The 17,122-nt window shown below is 35.4% G+C and overlaps 1 protein-coding gene across 5 annotated transcripts in view; it reads left to right on the top strand.

Annotated features, from left to right (window-relative positions):
- Nucleotides 1-15,456, top strand: part of LOC113507659 (IQ motif and SEC7 domain-containing protein 1) — an 87,435-nt gene extending 71,979 nt beyond the window's left edge. For all 5 annotated transcript variants that reach the window (XM_026890560.1, XM_026890561.1, XM_026890559.1 and 2 more), the window contains 14 exons: nt 1,282-1,378; nt 2,301-2,451; nt 2,850-2,994; nt 3,396-3,581; nt 3,990-4,207; nt 4,531-4,711; nt 5,098-5,307; nt 7,354-7,491; nt 8,084-8,210; nt 8,669-8,872; nt 9,213-9,291; nt 9,841-9,971; nt 10,534-10,674; nt 11,097-15,456. In XM_026890560.1, the coding sequence (XP_026746361.1) occupies nt 1,282-1,378; nt 2,301-2,451; nt 2,850-2,994; nt 3,396-3,581; nt 3,990-4,207; nt 4,531-4,711; nt 5,098-5,307; nt 7,354-7,491; nt 8,084-8,210; nt 8,669-8,872; nt 9,213-9,291; nt 9,841-9,971; nt 10,534-10,674; nt 11,097-11,218 (2,130 nt within the window). In that variant the 3' untranslated portion in view covers nt 11,219-15,456. The remainder of the gene's footprint in view (nt 1-1,281; nt 1,379-2,300; nt 2,452-2,849; nt 2,995-3,395; nt 3,582-3,989; nt 4,208-4,530; nt 4,712-5,097; nt 5,308-7,353; nt 7,492-8,083; nt 8,211-8,668; nt 8,873-9,212; nt 9,292-9,840; nt 9,972-10,533; nt 10,675-11,096) is intronic.
- Nucleotides 15,457-17,122: the final 1,666 nt, after the last annotated feature.

The following is a 17,122-nucleotide window of genomic DNA, read 5'->3' as shown; positions in this document are numbered from 1 at the left end:
CGTAATTATTGTAATTATCTACAGTCTTATCAGTCCGGCTTGAGCCGTTGGTTCAAACTAACGTGTTGATAATGGACCAGTCGAGAGCCAAAGACATTATTCGGTGTATAGTGAAAAAGAAACATGTTATGATGACGAGAATGAAAAGGGTTAGGCTGTGGACGTTTAGTGGGAAGTATAAAGTGTGTGTGTATATTGAATATAATATATATGTGTATGTATGTGTGTGTGTGTGTAAATAATATTTATAGTAATAGAAATAATGATTGAGGATGTGTTCGCGTTTGAAAATATGGTGCTTGTGACCGTTTTTGTCTGTTGGCCTGGTTTAAGATGGTTATTGGTTGTCGTGGTCGAGTGGCGTATGCACCGGTTTCAAGGTGTCGCTAGCTCTGAGGTCCCGGGTTCGATCCCCGCTCGGGTCAATGTAAAAATTTTCATTTCTACATTGTCTCGGGTCTGGGTGTTTGTGGTACCTTCGTTGTATCTGAATTCCATAACACAAGTGCTTTAGCATCTTACTTTGGTTTCAGAACAATGTTTGTGATGTTGTCGGAATTTAAATTAAAATTTAAATAAAAAATAGTACTTTTAAATAATTGAAAATATTTAAATTTTTGTGAAGTAAAAAAAGGGTTTGTTGTTTTATCGTTTTGTTCTTATTTGCATAAGCCATATCAAAATCCAGGTTGGTGAAAAATAATATTGGCTTTCTTAATTATTAATTATTTATCAGACAATCAGTGCAGGATATTGGATTCCACTGACGTAAGATAAACTCAGACCATTACGAAACGACAAGATCTCGATACATATCTTCTAAAGCGACAGATACACATCTAAACGATTAAATCTACAAGTTAATTAAAATTGATAGGTGATGTCGAGAAACGTCACAATGGTGATGCGTTGGTAAGAAAATTATCAGAATATGCAGGACTTTGTATCAAATGGAAGAAGTGGAACAAGTTAACGGGTTCAATTATATATTTGCTGGTTATGGTAAATGTTTAATTGAAAATATCCGTGGTATCAGAAAATAAAGTATTTAATGAAAATATTTGTTGTAAATTGTTTGATTAATTCTGAAATTTAAATTTCTTAGTAATAAAGAAGATATGGGAAGAAAAAGGAAAGGGAGGTCTTACCCTTCAGTGGTTAACTCATCCAAATATAACCTAAAAGTTATTTCCCACGTTCATCATGACATTCCAACCTTACCATTATGTTTTCTCTACAAAAAAATCTTACATTACTATAAGTATGACGTCATAATTACAGGTATGCAGTTGCTCAGTAAGCGGCTCGGTTACCAACATATCTACGTCATCGTCGCACAATGAATCTCTACACAACCACCAGTTACTCAATAACACAGGTAAGTTTATTATGTACAAGTTTTATCATAATAGTCACATTATTTAATTATCATTTCAGACAAAATTGTATGAAAAAAGTTAAAATGAATTTATTTATCATATTCTTGAAAGAAAGCTGATATTATGTGAAAAATAAGATTCATAACTAGATGTGAACGATAGTGATCTACTCAAGAAAATAAATTTGAGTTTTGTCTTGTTACTACACAAAATAAAAAATATTACCTTGTAATAATAAAAATGAGGAATTATAGACTGACTAATGTAATATTCGGGATGTATGCATGTATTTTCATTTTCGTTGAGGTCATTATACGATCTCTTCCGTGGCCTTAATCTTTCAAGTCCGTACTATCTTTATTTATTAACAAACACTTGCAATCTTTATGTTATTTTTATGTGACATATTTCCCTCATGTGTAAGCGTAATATAAATATTGCATTACCGCCTTGTCATAATGAAAATGTTATCTTATATGTGCAGAAAGTTTAACCCGTTGGAAAGCAATGCCTAAAGATTTATTTTTAGATCATTTAGAAACTAGAACGAAATTTATTAGTTTGATTAGTTTAAATAATGTGTCTAAAAATTGCTTTAAACAAGAGTAAGTGGAGTTTAAACGAATCTGTTAATTTCCCGTTATAATGTTGACAGAATTTATCTGGAAAACAAATGGCAACGAAAAAATATTTTCTATTTAACTAAATTTAATTCTCTTATGAGCAATGAAGACATTTTTTAAGACAATTATTCTACGCATTTTTTTTACATGCCCGCCACACAACGGGCACTTCCAACTCTTGCAAAACCAGGATCAACAATGATAACTAACGAAAACCTCCCAAAACCTAAGCTCGGTATTCTTCTAAGTATATACAAATTTTAATAACTGCCACTCAACCCAATTTTGTAATTTCCAGGCCCAATATACGGAAACCTGCTATCCTCCGGTGGCAAGCCGCTGTCCTCTCCCACGGCTCGACAGCAGCAGCAGCTAGCTGCTATACAAGCTGCCAACGCCAGGCGATTACCACCAGAAGTACCGAAGAGGACTAGCAGTATTACACTCAAGTATGTATTCGTGTGATGCGAAAATGAATCTTAAAATAATGTAGGAAGGTTTGACTTAAAATGAAGGTTCTTGTATATGTGGCTATCGGTCCCTATGCTGAGACTGAATCAAATCTAATAATAATAGACAAGGTCGATAAACTAAAGAGATTTAAATATAGCTTCTCCTATTGTCCTTTTCAAAAAGCCTAAAGTTAATAATGTAATTCAATTGGAAATGTCTATCAATACCAGCATTTCTTGCCGGGCCAAAAATTTACAGTATATTTTAAGAGGTACATAGTTACATCTCAGATGCCACAATTGAGGGATACTATGTCTTGAAAATACTTCCAATCCATTAAAGACTTTTTCTTTCGTATAAACCGGTCTTAATAATTATACTATAACTCCCTCAGTGCCGAGAGCCCAGTCTCGCTCCGTCGCGCGGAATGCGGCGCCGTCGTCCGCGGGGGGTCAATGTCCTCCGTGCAGTCCTCATCATCATCATCGTCACAGGAACACCGCCATCACTACCACCAGCCATACCAACCCAGGGCACCTGTAAGTATACACATTCAATTTGGGGAAATGCCATCTGGCGATGTAAGTCATTTTAGGAGTGAAACATTTTATCGATAGGGATCATTTTTCCTGTGATTGATCCTGCATAATGGAACGATAGCACGTACCTACACAAGGCATGAATTTTCGTAATATCGCAATATACTTTTCCACAACTCATCAGAAAATACACAAAGATCGAAGTATTCAAAAGGTCACAATATAAAAATCCATAATGTGATTCACACCAAGCTCCTTAAGTCCTTTGTTAATAGAACAACCAAACGTCTATGAGGCACAATAACATGAAATGCTCTAAGTTTTGTCCAGCACTTCCAAGTCCATATTATTATCCCCCCTACACGAGTGTAGCCACGTAGCTAAGCCTCCCCTCCCTCCAGGAGACGCTGGTGGTGTCGGAGGGCTACGCGCACACCCGCTCGGCGTCGGGCGGCGGCTACGAGGCGGAGCGCTACGCCGTGTGGAAGCGCCAGGACGCGCCGCCCTACTACGAGGCCCCGCCCCCGCCCGCGGCTTGCTGCAGGCCACAGCATGATCACCACCAACACCCGCATCAGCCGCTCAAGGTGCTTAACTTAACTCATCCACCGATGATCTGAGGTTAATCAAGTCTAAATTAGATCAGACGAACAAAAGCTCTCCCATTGTGCTAAACTTTTGATTAACGTTATATTTAGTTAAAACACTGCAGAAGGAAGAAAAAACATAAAGACGGATATTATATAGTAATCATCGTGTTAAGTATAAGCCAAATTTTTGCATCATTTTCCCCGAACGATATCGTCCATGACTGCATTGCCCTTCACAAATCTCATAGTATCTCGCACGTCTTCACACCTTTACCGCCAAAACTTCATAATCTAATTTTTTTTCAGTACCTTATTTAACCATTAATCTCAAAATGTCATACATGTATACAAAAGAAAACCTCTAATTTTCTTCAATATCTTACTATTTTTCCTTAACTTTTGCAGGTATCAGAAACAGTCCGCAAGCGTCAATACCGCGTTGGCTTAAACCTGTTCAACAAGAAGCCAGAGCGAGGTATTGCCTACCTGATCTCTCGCGGTTTCCTGGAGAACTCCCCTCGAGGAGTCGCCAGGTTCCTCATCACGAGGAAGGGGCTCAGCAAGCAGATGATCGGAGAATACCTTGGGAATCTCCAGAATCCCTTCAATATGGCTGTACTTGAGTGAGTTTGTGTATTTTTCTTTCTTTAACTTATGTGTGTGTGTGTATCTACTTAGACTTTCATAAAATTTTATTCCTGCTACATAGCAAAGACAGTTTACTTAATTGGAACAAAACACATCAGCAAACTTAACAGTCATAGAAAACACTAGTTTTCTTTAAGATTATCACATGTCTGTATTGAAGCGTTTTAAAGTTAAATCGCTTGTCTAAAAACATGTTTCATTAAAAAACAAACTCTGCAACGGAGAAGCTATTCTTTTTTAAATTCGATTAGCAATTTCCATTCAAACTTTCGACACTAAAACCAACACTTACATCCAGATGCTTCGTAAACGAGTTGGACCTGTCCGGCATGGCGGTGGACGTGGCCCTACGCCGCTACCAGGCGCACTTCCGGCTGCCGGGCGAGGCGCAGAAGATCGAGCGCCTCGTCGAGGCCTTCGCCAGGAGGTACTGCGTCTGCAACCCGGACTTCGTGCAGAGGCTGCGCACTCAGGACACGGTGAGGACAGGAACATATTAAAATATATCTGAGATGGGGGGTTCATACAAATATGCGTATAACAAAATCAATCTTAAAGGAGTTGAGGTTGTCTTTTGCCTAAGATCTTACGTTGTGAGTGAAATTGTTCTGACTTAAGTGTCACTGGAAGTATTGATTTTATCTGTATTTGATCTGTATGTATACATATACATATATTATGCCGTTCAAATAGTTTTGTTATTTGTTTTAATTTCTCGCCGCAAAATTTGAGTTGTACAGCAGAAATTGGGTTAAAAATTAGCCCAGTAGTTTCATTTTTTATTTTAAGACTAGAAGTAAGCTAAGTCAATAACCTACTATGTTCGAAGTGCAATACTAAAACATGTTTTCCGTCATATCCACAGATATTCGTCCTAGCCTTCGCCATAATAATGTTGAACACGGACTTACACACGCCCAACCTAAAGCCGGAAGCTCGCATGTCCCTGGACGACTTCGTGCGCAACCTTCGCGGTATCGACGACTGCGGAGACATAGACCGGGATATGCTGGCCGGGATCTACGATAGAGTCAAGTCCAGCGAGTTTAGACCCGGCAGTGATCATGTTACGCAGGTGAGTAGAAATTATGTACAGTTTTATAATTGTCGGTCCAAAATTATTGGTTCCTTTAGAGTCAAAAGTTCACGTGTTGTAGTTTTCCGGGATTTATATAGGGAAAAATGTTTAGCCTGAAAATGGAATTCCAAATGGGTTACTAATAAACAGCCATTTCGAAATGTTGTTTGGCATATTCCTTTTTATCACTTTTCATCTTAATCCTCTGAAAATAAATTTACTTTAATTAAGATAATATACACTTTTGCTTTATGTTATCTGAGGGCACGGCAGTGCCCCTGCCAAGTCTCGAGCAAAACGGGCACGGCCGTACCATCTTTTCTCGAAGCGATTCGCGGCTGTTTCGCCCCCCCTGTATCTTCGACGTGGACAAAGCTAGGAGTTTAGCTTTTCGGGGAATAATAGTAGGCATTAGAACAAGCTTAAGTTCGAAATTACATGCCAATTGAATTAATGGTTTAGGAGTTACGGTCGATCAAAGTTACACCATTTTGTCACTCACTGACTCACTGACAGATCATCAAAAATCTAAGGTACTTCTAGCAGACTTAGAAACTTCAAATTTTGCACCAAGATAGGTCCTTAGCCACATATAAAGGAAAAATTATAAAAACATTAAAAAATAATATGCCATAGAAAACAATTTTATATTTGCGGTTTGGCACGAACATTATGTATGGATTTTGACTGCATTGTTAACTTTGTTCGTTGTTTAAGTACCTATTCAATTGGATGAATACATACATAGAATAGAAAAGAATAATATAAATGTAATACACAGACTATCATTAATACAAATTAATACATAAAATTCATAATTCATTAAATTAATAAAGCTAAAACTCCATTGTATTGCGATAAATATTGTATGCGCGCTCGATAGATGGCGTTGTACGTGTCTGAATCGCGCTATGGTTTCGTTACAAAGCGCAGTCTAAGTAGTACTTCAGAATAATTCGATAATTTTCATTTGATAGCGCCACCTGTCTATGAAAAACCATTTCGAAACTAAAAAATATTGTAGTGATAATTGATATTCGGAGAACTTTACGTGTTATTTAGTTTAATTTAGCTATAGTTTGTAAGTTAGTAGATATATATATGCATATATATATAAGTTTAAGCTTGTTTACATTAGAAGTAACGAAGTCTCAGAGAAGAAACAAAAGAGATAGAGATAGAGAATGGGTTCTAAGCAAAGCAGTAGCTGAAGTCCTAGAAATTATGACACCTAAAAAAAAAGAAAGAAATACACTTACAAAAAATAAATGAGATCCCACCAAAAACATTAAATGTAAAAAAATGCCAAGTCTCTCGATACAGTCTTTCCATCGTAAAAAGTTTTGAGATCTCATAGAAGCCAAGTCCTATTCAAAATATTTTGTAGTTATAAATCAACATTTAGTAATTGTATCAATAGTTTTCTTTATATTATAATTATAGTGACTTGGCAATGAGCACAAATTAAAAGCTGCTTGATGCCTGGAATTATGTGCAAATGTTACTGACGAGACCAGTGATCAGATTATTTGTTATGTGTGAATCATGATGGTCACTACCGACTACATGCTCCAATACAATAATTAAGAATACCTTACGGGCCATCGCTTTATGAAAGTAAATGAATCGAGAGTACACTAAGACTGACTGCCGTTGCCGAAATTCGGTTGGGACGACACGGATAAACCAAAAGAAAATTAATTTTGTGATATTTATGTTTACGCATACGGTGTGTGTAACTTTCAACTCCTACAAATATGCCGTTTTATTTGTTTCTTCTTGTGCTCATTGCCAAGTCACTATAATTATAATATAAAGAAAACTATTGATACAATTACTAAATGTTGATTTATAACTACAAAATATTTTGAATAGGACTTGGCTTCTATGAGATCTCAAAACTTTTTACGATGGAAAGACTGCATCGAGAGACTTGGCATTTTTTTACATTTAATGTTTTTGGTGGGATTTATATGAGACCTTATTCCCAGATTCCAATACTATATACTTAACATGACTTCTTAACAAATTCTTGTCGACTAGGTGATGAAAGTCCAAGCTACCATCGTGGGTAAGAAGCCGCACCTAGCTCTACCGCATCGTCGCCTGGTCTGCTACTGCCGTCTCTACGAGATACCCGACATACACAAGAAGGAACGGCCTGGCGTGCATCAGAGAGAGGTACTGACTTTGTTAATTTAGAAATTATTTGAATTTTAAGTTAGTTGGGAAGACCCGTAAAAGAATTCACCTTTTAAAGTACGCTGTCGTATTTGTGATATCGCTACTTACCCCCAGAGTCTCCTTTCTACTGATTTTAAAGTCAAAAATACAATGAAATGAAACTACTTTTACGGATTTTATCGCGGTTTAATGTTTGATTTTAGTTCCCGACGTTTCGACACCTTTGCAGGTATCATGGTCACGGACAGACTGCAAAGCATTAAACCGCGTTAAACCCCGTAAAAGTAGTTTCATTTCAATGTCTAACATTCGCGTAAACCTAAGAAACCACTATCAAAAATACAATTTTAACTAAACTTCGGTGATAATGATTATGAACTATAATCATTTATGTCTTTTTCAGAAAATGATTTAAGTTGTTACTAAAATTACTAAAATTATTAACTGACAAAACAAAATATTTTTGTTGTTGTTAAACGTCGCCGTGACCAGAATAAATATTACAGTGTTGGGAAAGCTTCTTAATCAAACCAAGATCATCAAATCCTCTAACGTTTATCCCACTTACCTCTATATTAAATTTCCGCAGGTGTTCCTGTTCAACGACCTGCTGGTGATCACGAAGATCTTCAGCAAGAAGAAGTCGTCAGTAACGTACACGTTCCGACAGTCGTTCCCGCTGTGCGGCATGCTCGTCAACTTGTTCTCTGTGCCACGTAAGTTCTATATATTATTTATTATGCATACTATCTTAATTTAGTGTAGAATGGTTTGTGATGTAGTATGGTTTAAGGAAAATTTTAATTTTCGACCCCATTTTTAAGGTTATTCTGCTGCCGGTACGTAGTGCTCCAAAAAATTCATCTGTTTGCCTCGACCCTCATATTTTGATTTTTGATAGTTGTCTTTTTTAATTAAATTCAACGTTTGGCCCTGTATTATGAACTTTGCCACTCAGTGGTCTGCGTTGTGGTTGGGCAAGCGCTGGACAAAAACTGACTCTCAGCAACAATAACAACATATCATATAGAACACTTACCAATCCAGTCTAGCCCTTGCCAGAGTCCGATAGAGTTCACAATTTTATAGTAATAAGCTTCACCTCACATTTTATAATACTATTAAGCTCCTTAGTACATTCGGATATATACTCAATGGTACCTGACATTCCCAGACTACCCGTTCGGTATCCGCCTATCGCGCCGCGTGGACGGGCGTCGTCTGGCGACGTTCAACGCCCGCAACGAGCACGACCGCTGCAAGTTCGCTGAAGACCTGCGCGAGAGCGTCGCCGAGATGGACGAGATGGAGGCCATGCGCATCGAGGGAGAACTCAATCGCGGGAAGGGAAGGCCCGCAGGGAATAATGCCAGGAATGGTACGTATTAACGAAAATACATAAGGATCTCAGGTGTGTCTCAGGCTAACTTATTGCCTATGCATATCAGAATTATCAGAAAATTACATATTAAAACAGTTGCTGGAATTTAGACCTGCAACTATGTGCATAATAATTCAATCTTTGAAACCCTAGTTCACATAAATACTTAGACCTTTGTTTAGTCCTAGCTACCGCATTAGGTTAAGTAACCTGTAATGGTAGATTAGTGTGATAATTAAATAAATAAATAAAAAAATAAAAATCGCTTAACAAAAACTATTTATTCCTACCACTTTTCGTATTGTTTTCACTAACATGTAATATTGTTTATTTACAGTCATGGAGAATCGAGATAGCGGTGTCGCCGACGTTGAAATCGATCACCAGCAGTGTATGGACCACGTCCATATGCATGGGTAAGTGCAGCCTACTATAAGTACACTATTTCCAACGCCATATGTCAAACGGCAAAATAAGTTGACTTCTTCGGAAGAATTAAAGGAAGTAAGTAAGTATGAAGAATAAAAAGATATTAATAATTTTCTATGAATAATGATGAAAGGTTAGGTGAAACTGGATGAGGTCCAATGTAATTTGACCTTCACAACATTGCTTTGTAACTGGATTTAAATAAATGATTTGTTTGCTTTAAGAACTTCACTATCCACTGTATTAGCTAAACTTTCACAGCATGGAATTTCTGTCCAGTTTTTCGTTCATGTCGGTTCTTCTACATAGGAATAACATTTTGGGACCTTGCGCGTAGAGTCCTTATAGTAACGTTTTGAAAGTGCCTTAATTGTAATAAACGCTTTTCGTTTCAATTTTCCCAGACTTTGTGCTATAGTTTCATTGTTTGTGTTCCACCCCTATTAAATACAAACTTTTGATCTTAATTTTGCCTATATGTATACTATTGTTTCATTATTTTTTCCCAAACTTGATGCTATTATTTTGTCCCTCAGTGTGGTGGTCCCGCCGCCGCCCTCGTGCCCCGCCCCGGCGGCGCCCTCGCGCCTCTCGCAGAACCCGCCGCCCACCAGCATCATCAAGCGGAACGTGCTCAGCAACTCGCTCGTCGATATTAACGACCCAGGTAATTAACTGGTATCTTTTATAGTTGTAATTGTTATGTAAAACTAGCTTTAACTATCTTTTTCTGGCTCTAGATTATCAGTGTACTAAATACATTATATTATAATCGGTTTAGTAGTTTTTGCGTAAAGCGAAGCAAATAAACAGACAGACAGAGATACTATCCCATTTATAACATTATTCACCAGAACTTTTTCCGTGTCAGTTTCGTTTTCCCCGGGTTGGCTTCCAGTCTAACTGGGTTCAGCTAGGGTTTTACGAGGAGCGACTGCCTATTTGGCCTTCTCAGCCCAGTTACCTGGGCAACTCGATGCCCCTTAGACCGGTCGTCATACTTTCATGCTTCTAACTACCTGTCAAAAAAGATGTATGAATAACAGCCGGGAGCCCACAAATTAACATGCCTTCCGAAACACTCGGAACTCGTTATGACAAAGATGTTCACCCATCTACGGACCAACCGCGTAGCTTAACCTGTGATTCAGTTATGCAGTTATAACTTAGTCACGAGCTCGACTAGCCAGTGTCTAGTTATACCTACAACATGTTTGTCCGTCCCTCAGTGGCCCTGGCAGCAGAGCGGCTGCAGCGTCGCGGGTCGGTGGGCTCGCTGGACAGCGGCATGTCCGTGTCGTTCGCGCACGGGTCGCGACACGCGCTCGCCGCCACCTCGCCGCGACATCCCAACGAACAACGCTCCCCAGGTATGGGATACCTCTCTTTTACTTATAGTGTATAAGGAATATAAAAATGAAATAAGAAAAAAAAACAACTCATCTGTTTATTAATACTGGGATAAATAACTTTAGTAACTATAGCAATGTATTCCATTTTTTTAAACGACTTGCTCAGTAAAGAATTTAATCGGAATTTAAGAGTTTCACTAACACACAAATCACATGCACAAAGACACCCAAAATAAGAAATTTAGTATCAGGCCTTGTATAACCGTAAAATACGATTGCTTTCGTATCTATAAGGGGACCTGCTTGATAACGAACTTACTAAATAATTACCCCAAAACATCCATTTATTTGTTTTGATTATACTTGAACTTAGTAAGTGATACATAATAATCAATGTATCAGGATTTGTGTTTTACTTAGAATACCTTTACTTTTTCCAGGTCGCTTATTCAGTGGCATTGGCGGTATAAGCGGAATATTCCCCGGCCGTACGCGCAAACTGAGCGCATCCGGAATTCCGGATCCGAAACACGGACAGGTCGGGAAGAGCACGGAAGTGTAAACAACAACGGTAACAACGTTTATTGTAATCGTTTGAATACCTGAGAAACGAATTCCAGACTCTGATTGGTCGGATTTACCGAACGCACACGAGCGCGTTCGGGCATCTTCGTTTTTTTAATCGTACGGGATTTTGTCAAGAGCGCGTCTGCTCTAGGTGATTGTCGACTAATCTTTACAATGTATAGGTTGATATTTAAATGGTCGGGTACCTCATTTTCTTAGTGCCATCTTAATTTTCAAAGCACTATTTATTAAGTATGGAATTGAATTTTCGCTAATAAAGCTGATTTGAATATTATGTATAATTTATCTTTGTAATGATATTCACAAATGATTTCATGTGATTTTAAATGGATAGTACGGCATCCATTTTTATTTGAATAATCTTTAAAGGCTATGTTAGACTAGTTTTCTTGAAGATTATAATTAAGCATACATTAATTTGTGGATATCAAGAAAAGTTCTAAATGCCTTGGTAAGGCATTCATTATGATTTTTACAAGAGTAAAAATCTTTATCAATGACTCAACTTTTAACGTAATTTAGCATTTCGGCGATCGCTATTTACGGCTCTTATCAGGGTAGGATAAGTTTAAAGCATTCAGGGCGGTTTTGGATTATATATTAATTAGTACCATTGGTACTCGAATTTATTAATATATTTGACTTTACGAGCAAGGGATAACAAGTATGATAACACGGAAAGTTTTCTGGCTGCTAATTAGTTTTGGTGTAGCCATTCTGAATAGAACACTCTTCCTTTAAGAATAAAGCTCAGTTCATATTAGCAGAGTCGATGTTCATCAAAGCGTATAGTGTGTAAAGAAAATTCATCCTTAATTTAACAGTGTAGTAGTCTCTATTTCTTCAAAGAAAAACGACTCAACGAGGGCGAATTTGCTACAGCAACTCAAAATCATTCTTACCTACGTCTCGTCGACTTTGCTAGAATGAATTGACCCTTAAAGACTTCATTAGGACTTCAAATTATATTCTGGAAAGAAAACATCACTCACAAATGGTGTTATAACGAAAATAAAGGCTTTTCGTATGAATCGAAGATAAATTGGGTCCACATTACGGATGTAGGATATTTCTTAGGAGTTGGGTTAAAACTCTGTCACTTTTACTGTACTAGAATGTTCTCGTCTAAAATATATGCTAAAGTTTAATATAAGATTATATAAGGATTCTTGAAATTTTATATAATAAGTGTTATTCAAATATAAATCATGACTCGTAATCACGTCGTAGGTAAATTCGTCACAATAAAATTTTGCCAAATAAAAAAATATTTTCTGAATAGCAACTTTAATATTCAAATCTTTAATAAATTAAACACGATAAAAGTGACAGAGGTTTTATATTTAGCTAGAGTTAAATGTGGCAACACTGGACGGTTACAGAATGATAAAATAAGACGATTTATTAAAACTTCTGATTGCATTAAATCACTATTTAGATTCACTTGAAAAATTCATTGCATGTTACCAACCACAAAGTATTATAAACATTACTTTAATAATAATAAAAAAAAAGAATGTTAACTTATAGATTTCACGATATTTTCTTTAGAATAATTGTACATACGTTCGAGATAGAATGCAATAGAAATTTAAAGTACACAAAATAATCTTAATTTCAGCACAAAAGCAATACATAGACATCACAGTTAAAGATATATTTAATAAAAATAAAAATACGAATTTATTCACTATTGTTGATGAATTTTATTAGATTAGGCGGTTTGAAGATATTTAAAAAAAATAGGTTAGTTCTCATTCCTCCTGACGTCTAAAATCGTCTTCTTGCGAAAACGTCGACATTGGTGCATCTTCGAGTGTCCATAAAAATCTATTAAAAGAAAAATATATAATTAAGAACAACCTATATCTTCCAAAAATATGTACGATTTTCTGTATTCGACTAAATATTAAAGGCTGCTTTTAATTTTACAATGTATGAGTGGTTTTACATTATTTATTAATACCTAATGTTACCGATTCAACGTTTCCTTGGATTTTACCGTAACTTATAACTAAATAGTGATAAGCGCCTATTGTAATGACGGCGGTCGGCCTTTGATCTGGGTTTCATTAGGAACTTGTATAAAATACACAACTTTTACTCAATTACTAACAGTTTTTGAGATTACTGTTTAATTCGTAGTCAAGTCGCTTACTTGATTAAAACATAATACGGACAATCTCACCTCCTGACTTAAGTGTCGACTAATTATAATTATGCAGCAGTTGGTAACACCAGTTACATCAGAAAACAGTCATTAGGAGGGTAGAAGAAAGTTTAAAATAAAAAGTTTTGTTTTTACTGTTTTTATGCTTGTTCCTAAGACTTGCATAAATTTTAATGCCCATGGAAAATATATTCTTGAGAATTCTTCAATGAAAATAATCACCACGTTTGAGGTAACTTTAAAGAGGCCGACCCAGTTAAAAATGTTGACTAATCTAATGTAGCTACTGTTGACTTTTTACCGGTTATTTAGGCTTGTTGTTTCTACTTTGATACGAGGGTAGATAGAGAATAAACGACTTGTTATAAAGGAGGGATATTAATGGATATTACGGTACCTTCAGATGGGGGTAGTTTAAAAAAAATGTCCAAAATTGGTTAAAATTAATACTAATGTCATCAAATCTTAAGATATTAAGGACATTAGATAAATGAATAAATTCTAAAGGAAATTTAAGTGACATTAATATCAATTTTAATGCGATTGAATAATCTATAATTCTATGTAAAGGAATTAAGCTGTCCAATATATTTGATTCTGAATCTCTAAATTCATCACAATTTCTTATTTGGTTTGTCATTTAATCTGTGTACAGTCGAGCACGTAAATAGATACTTCGTTTTTTTTAAATGTTTAACAAAAACTATGAAGAAATACAATATTTCTGGTGTCAAGAGAAAAGCTTACATTTGATGCATTTTTTTTCTAATCTTGATATAAACCTACTCAAATCCTCAAAAAAATTAACTTTTGTGTTCGGCTGTACAAAAAAGTGTTAAAAACTTTCATAATTCTTAAAAAAAAATGTAATGCATGACAAATTGAAAGGAATTGATGTAAAATGTTTCTTCGTTGGATTTTGATCGTAATGTGTATTGTATTAACGATCTTTTTAAATTAAAAACTAATTATTCCATATAGTTTCATGAGAAACTCGAATGTAATGTTTGTAGGCGTGTTTTAAGCGAAATGCGTCTTTATTTTAATAGGGATATGATATGATTTTGTGGGGACGTGGTGTATTTCTATGTATCCAACATATTGAAATGGATTTTTCAACTAATTAAAGTTTCTCTATACTTACTAAGAGCCAGTGGATTTAATGTTTAATTTTAGTATGTGAATTTGATTAGAAAGCTTAATGGGAAATAAACAATCTGATTTATCTTAAGTATAAGTAAATATATGTTTTTAATTACTAAATTTATACAATACTTACGTTTTCTGTAAATCAATTAACCTTGTCTTCTAATACTGAAACACAATTGAAATTTAAGTTATTGAATTACCTGTCTATTTAAACCTTGAAGTGACAAGATACTTATTCTATGCCATATTGTTCCCTATACGTTGTTCCTATACGTAATATTTTGATTTTCATATAAATATAAGTTGAGCCATAATCTAAGAAATACACCACTAAGCTTTGTGTGAAAATAGAATTTTCGAATCGCTTTTGTAGATTTCGCTTGGCGCCAAAGATGTTTAATTCTTGTGTTCAAAGTTAAGGAACCTTTAATTTTTAAACAAATCTTTATATTGTTTAAATTTACGATATATTTTGAGTAATATCTCATTTTGAATATTTCGGGATTGGGTGTGTAGTTTTATTCATAATTGTATACCATCTTTTATGAGAATTTTCAAATAGAAAACTTTCAATACAGAAATCTGAGAGATGAAAAATATGAATAAAACTACATACTCTTCTGTTATAGTAATAAGTGGTTTTCATTTCTGTAACATACACCTACTAACTTATTTATATGTATGTATATTAAAGAGTAGTTTATAATATATATATTCTTTAGTTGGAAGCTGTTAAAAACATTAGATATTAAGCATAGCGCGCCTGCGTCAGCGCGTTGTATCATAGAAGTTGTTGAAAGTTGATACAACTAAGTCACTTAATAATAATTTTATTTAAAACATAAAACGATGAGAATGTATTTATTTATTAAATATGAATTAACATTCATGAATAGTTTGGTGTTTTATTTTTTTGGTTATTATTTGGTATTCCGCCTAATATGCTCCCCAGTTAATTGAAGCTCTATAGACGGAAGGTTCTGAATAAAATAATAACAGCATACTGTTACATATATTTATTGCAAAAAAAATTACAATTCATTAGTCAATTGTTTATTACATTCAAACAAATTCTGGTTGCGTTTGCTAACTTGGTGACAACTATATTAAAGAAAAACCGATGTTCAACTTATTTGTTTAATAGCATAAGCAACAATTAGACATGTTTTAAAAATTATCTTTTATATTTACATTCTTCTGAAGAATCCATCAAATTTATTATAAATATTTGAAAAGTTATTACACAAAAATGCAAGACTGTACAAGGTAGGTAGGTATTTAACTTAGTACATACCTACTGCCTGCATATGAGAAAAAATACCCGAGAAATATTATTTTTTCAAAGCTATGTTATTGATGGCTTCTAGCCTCATAAGTATTTAGCTGAAAACTGTGTTTTATCTGTAGCTTATTTGGCCTTAAAGTACTCTGCGTTTAAACCTATTTCTCGTACTCACTTATCCAATATTTTTATACGTAACCAAAACTTGGGTTGAGTTTACTGATCAATCACCCTACCCATTTTAACGATCCATCGGAATGTATAGTTTTAAAAGCCGCAATACATCTGGCAGCGACAACAGCACTTGTGGGTGTTCGCCCCTCTAAGCCGCGCTTAGCTCCGGAACGACCTGCGACCCGATGTACCTATATCGGTAGGTATACGTATATACGTAATAGTAAACGTCATGAGTTTTCTAGGCAGGTCTATAGAAGGTGTAGAGAAGTCAGCGTGAATCACAAAAATATTGGCATTTATCTAATTGCGAAATTAATTAATTTTAGTTAAGGGCTCGTGGCTAAACAACAACTGCATGAGTTAATCGACTGAGGAGTGTTGTGATGCCCAGGTAACATGAGTTGAGGAGATCAGGACCGTAGCTCCTTGTAAAACACTAGTACTTAGCTACATTAAGTTAGACTTAAAGCCGACCCTAGCACAGTTGGGAAAGGGCTAGGATGATGGATGCCGAATTTGTTTAAATTGATCGGGTTTTATGGAAAACTAGCTGTTGCCCGCGACTTCGTCCCCGTGGGTAGAAGTATAAGTTATGATTTATACCTGCCCTGTTTTTTTTTCACATTTTCCAATGTATCTTCGCCACTATTAGTCGCAGCGTGATGGTTTATAGCCTAACGCCTTCCTTGATGAATGGTCTATTCAACACAAAAAGGATTTTTCAATTCAATTTTCACCAGTAGTTCCTTACCTTAGTTAGATTAGCGCGTTCAAACAAACAAATAAACAAGCTCTTCAGCTTTATATATTAGAATAGATAAAGTCAATTTTCTTCAGTAACCGATTTGACTGAAATTAGTTGATTTTCCAAAAAGTGAAACAGATTTACTTTGGGTGCTCACACAATGAATGGTACAATTAAAAAAAAGTAATTTACCATGTATGTGAGGCATATCAAAATATATTTTCGGTATTTTAAGCAAAAATAACTACTGACAGCTTTTTAAAATAAAACAAACTATACGAACTGTAATTTATTGATAAACAATTACTTATTAAGCCCACAATGTCTTAGACAGCAAACAAAATCTGCAAAAATC

This window comes from Trichoplusia ni, unplaced genomic scaffold, assembly GCF_003590095.1.
Source record: "Trichoplusia ni isolate ovarian cell line Hi5 unplaced genomic scaffold, tn1 tig00003034, whole genome shotgun sequence".
NCBI lineage: Eukaryota > Metazoa > Arthropoda > Insecta > Lepidoptera > Noctuidae > Trichoplusia > Trichoplusia ni.
The sequence above is the reverse complement of the archived record's forward strand: the minus strand, read 5'-3'. Positions and strand labels throughout refer to the sequence as shown.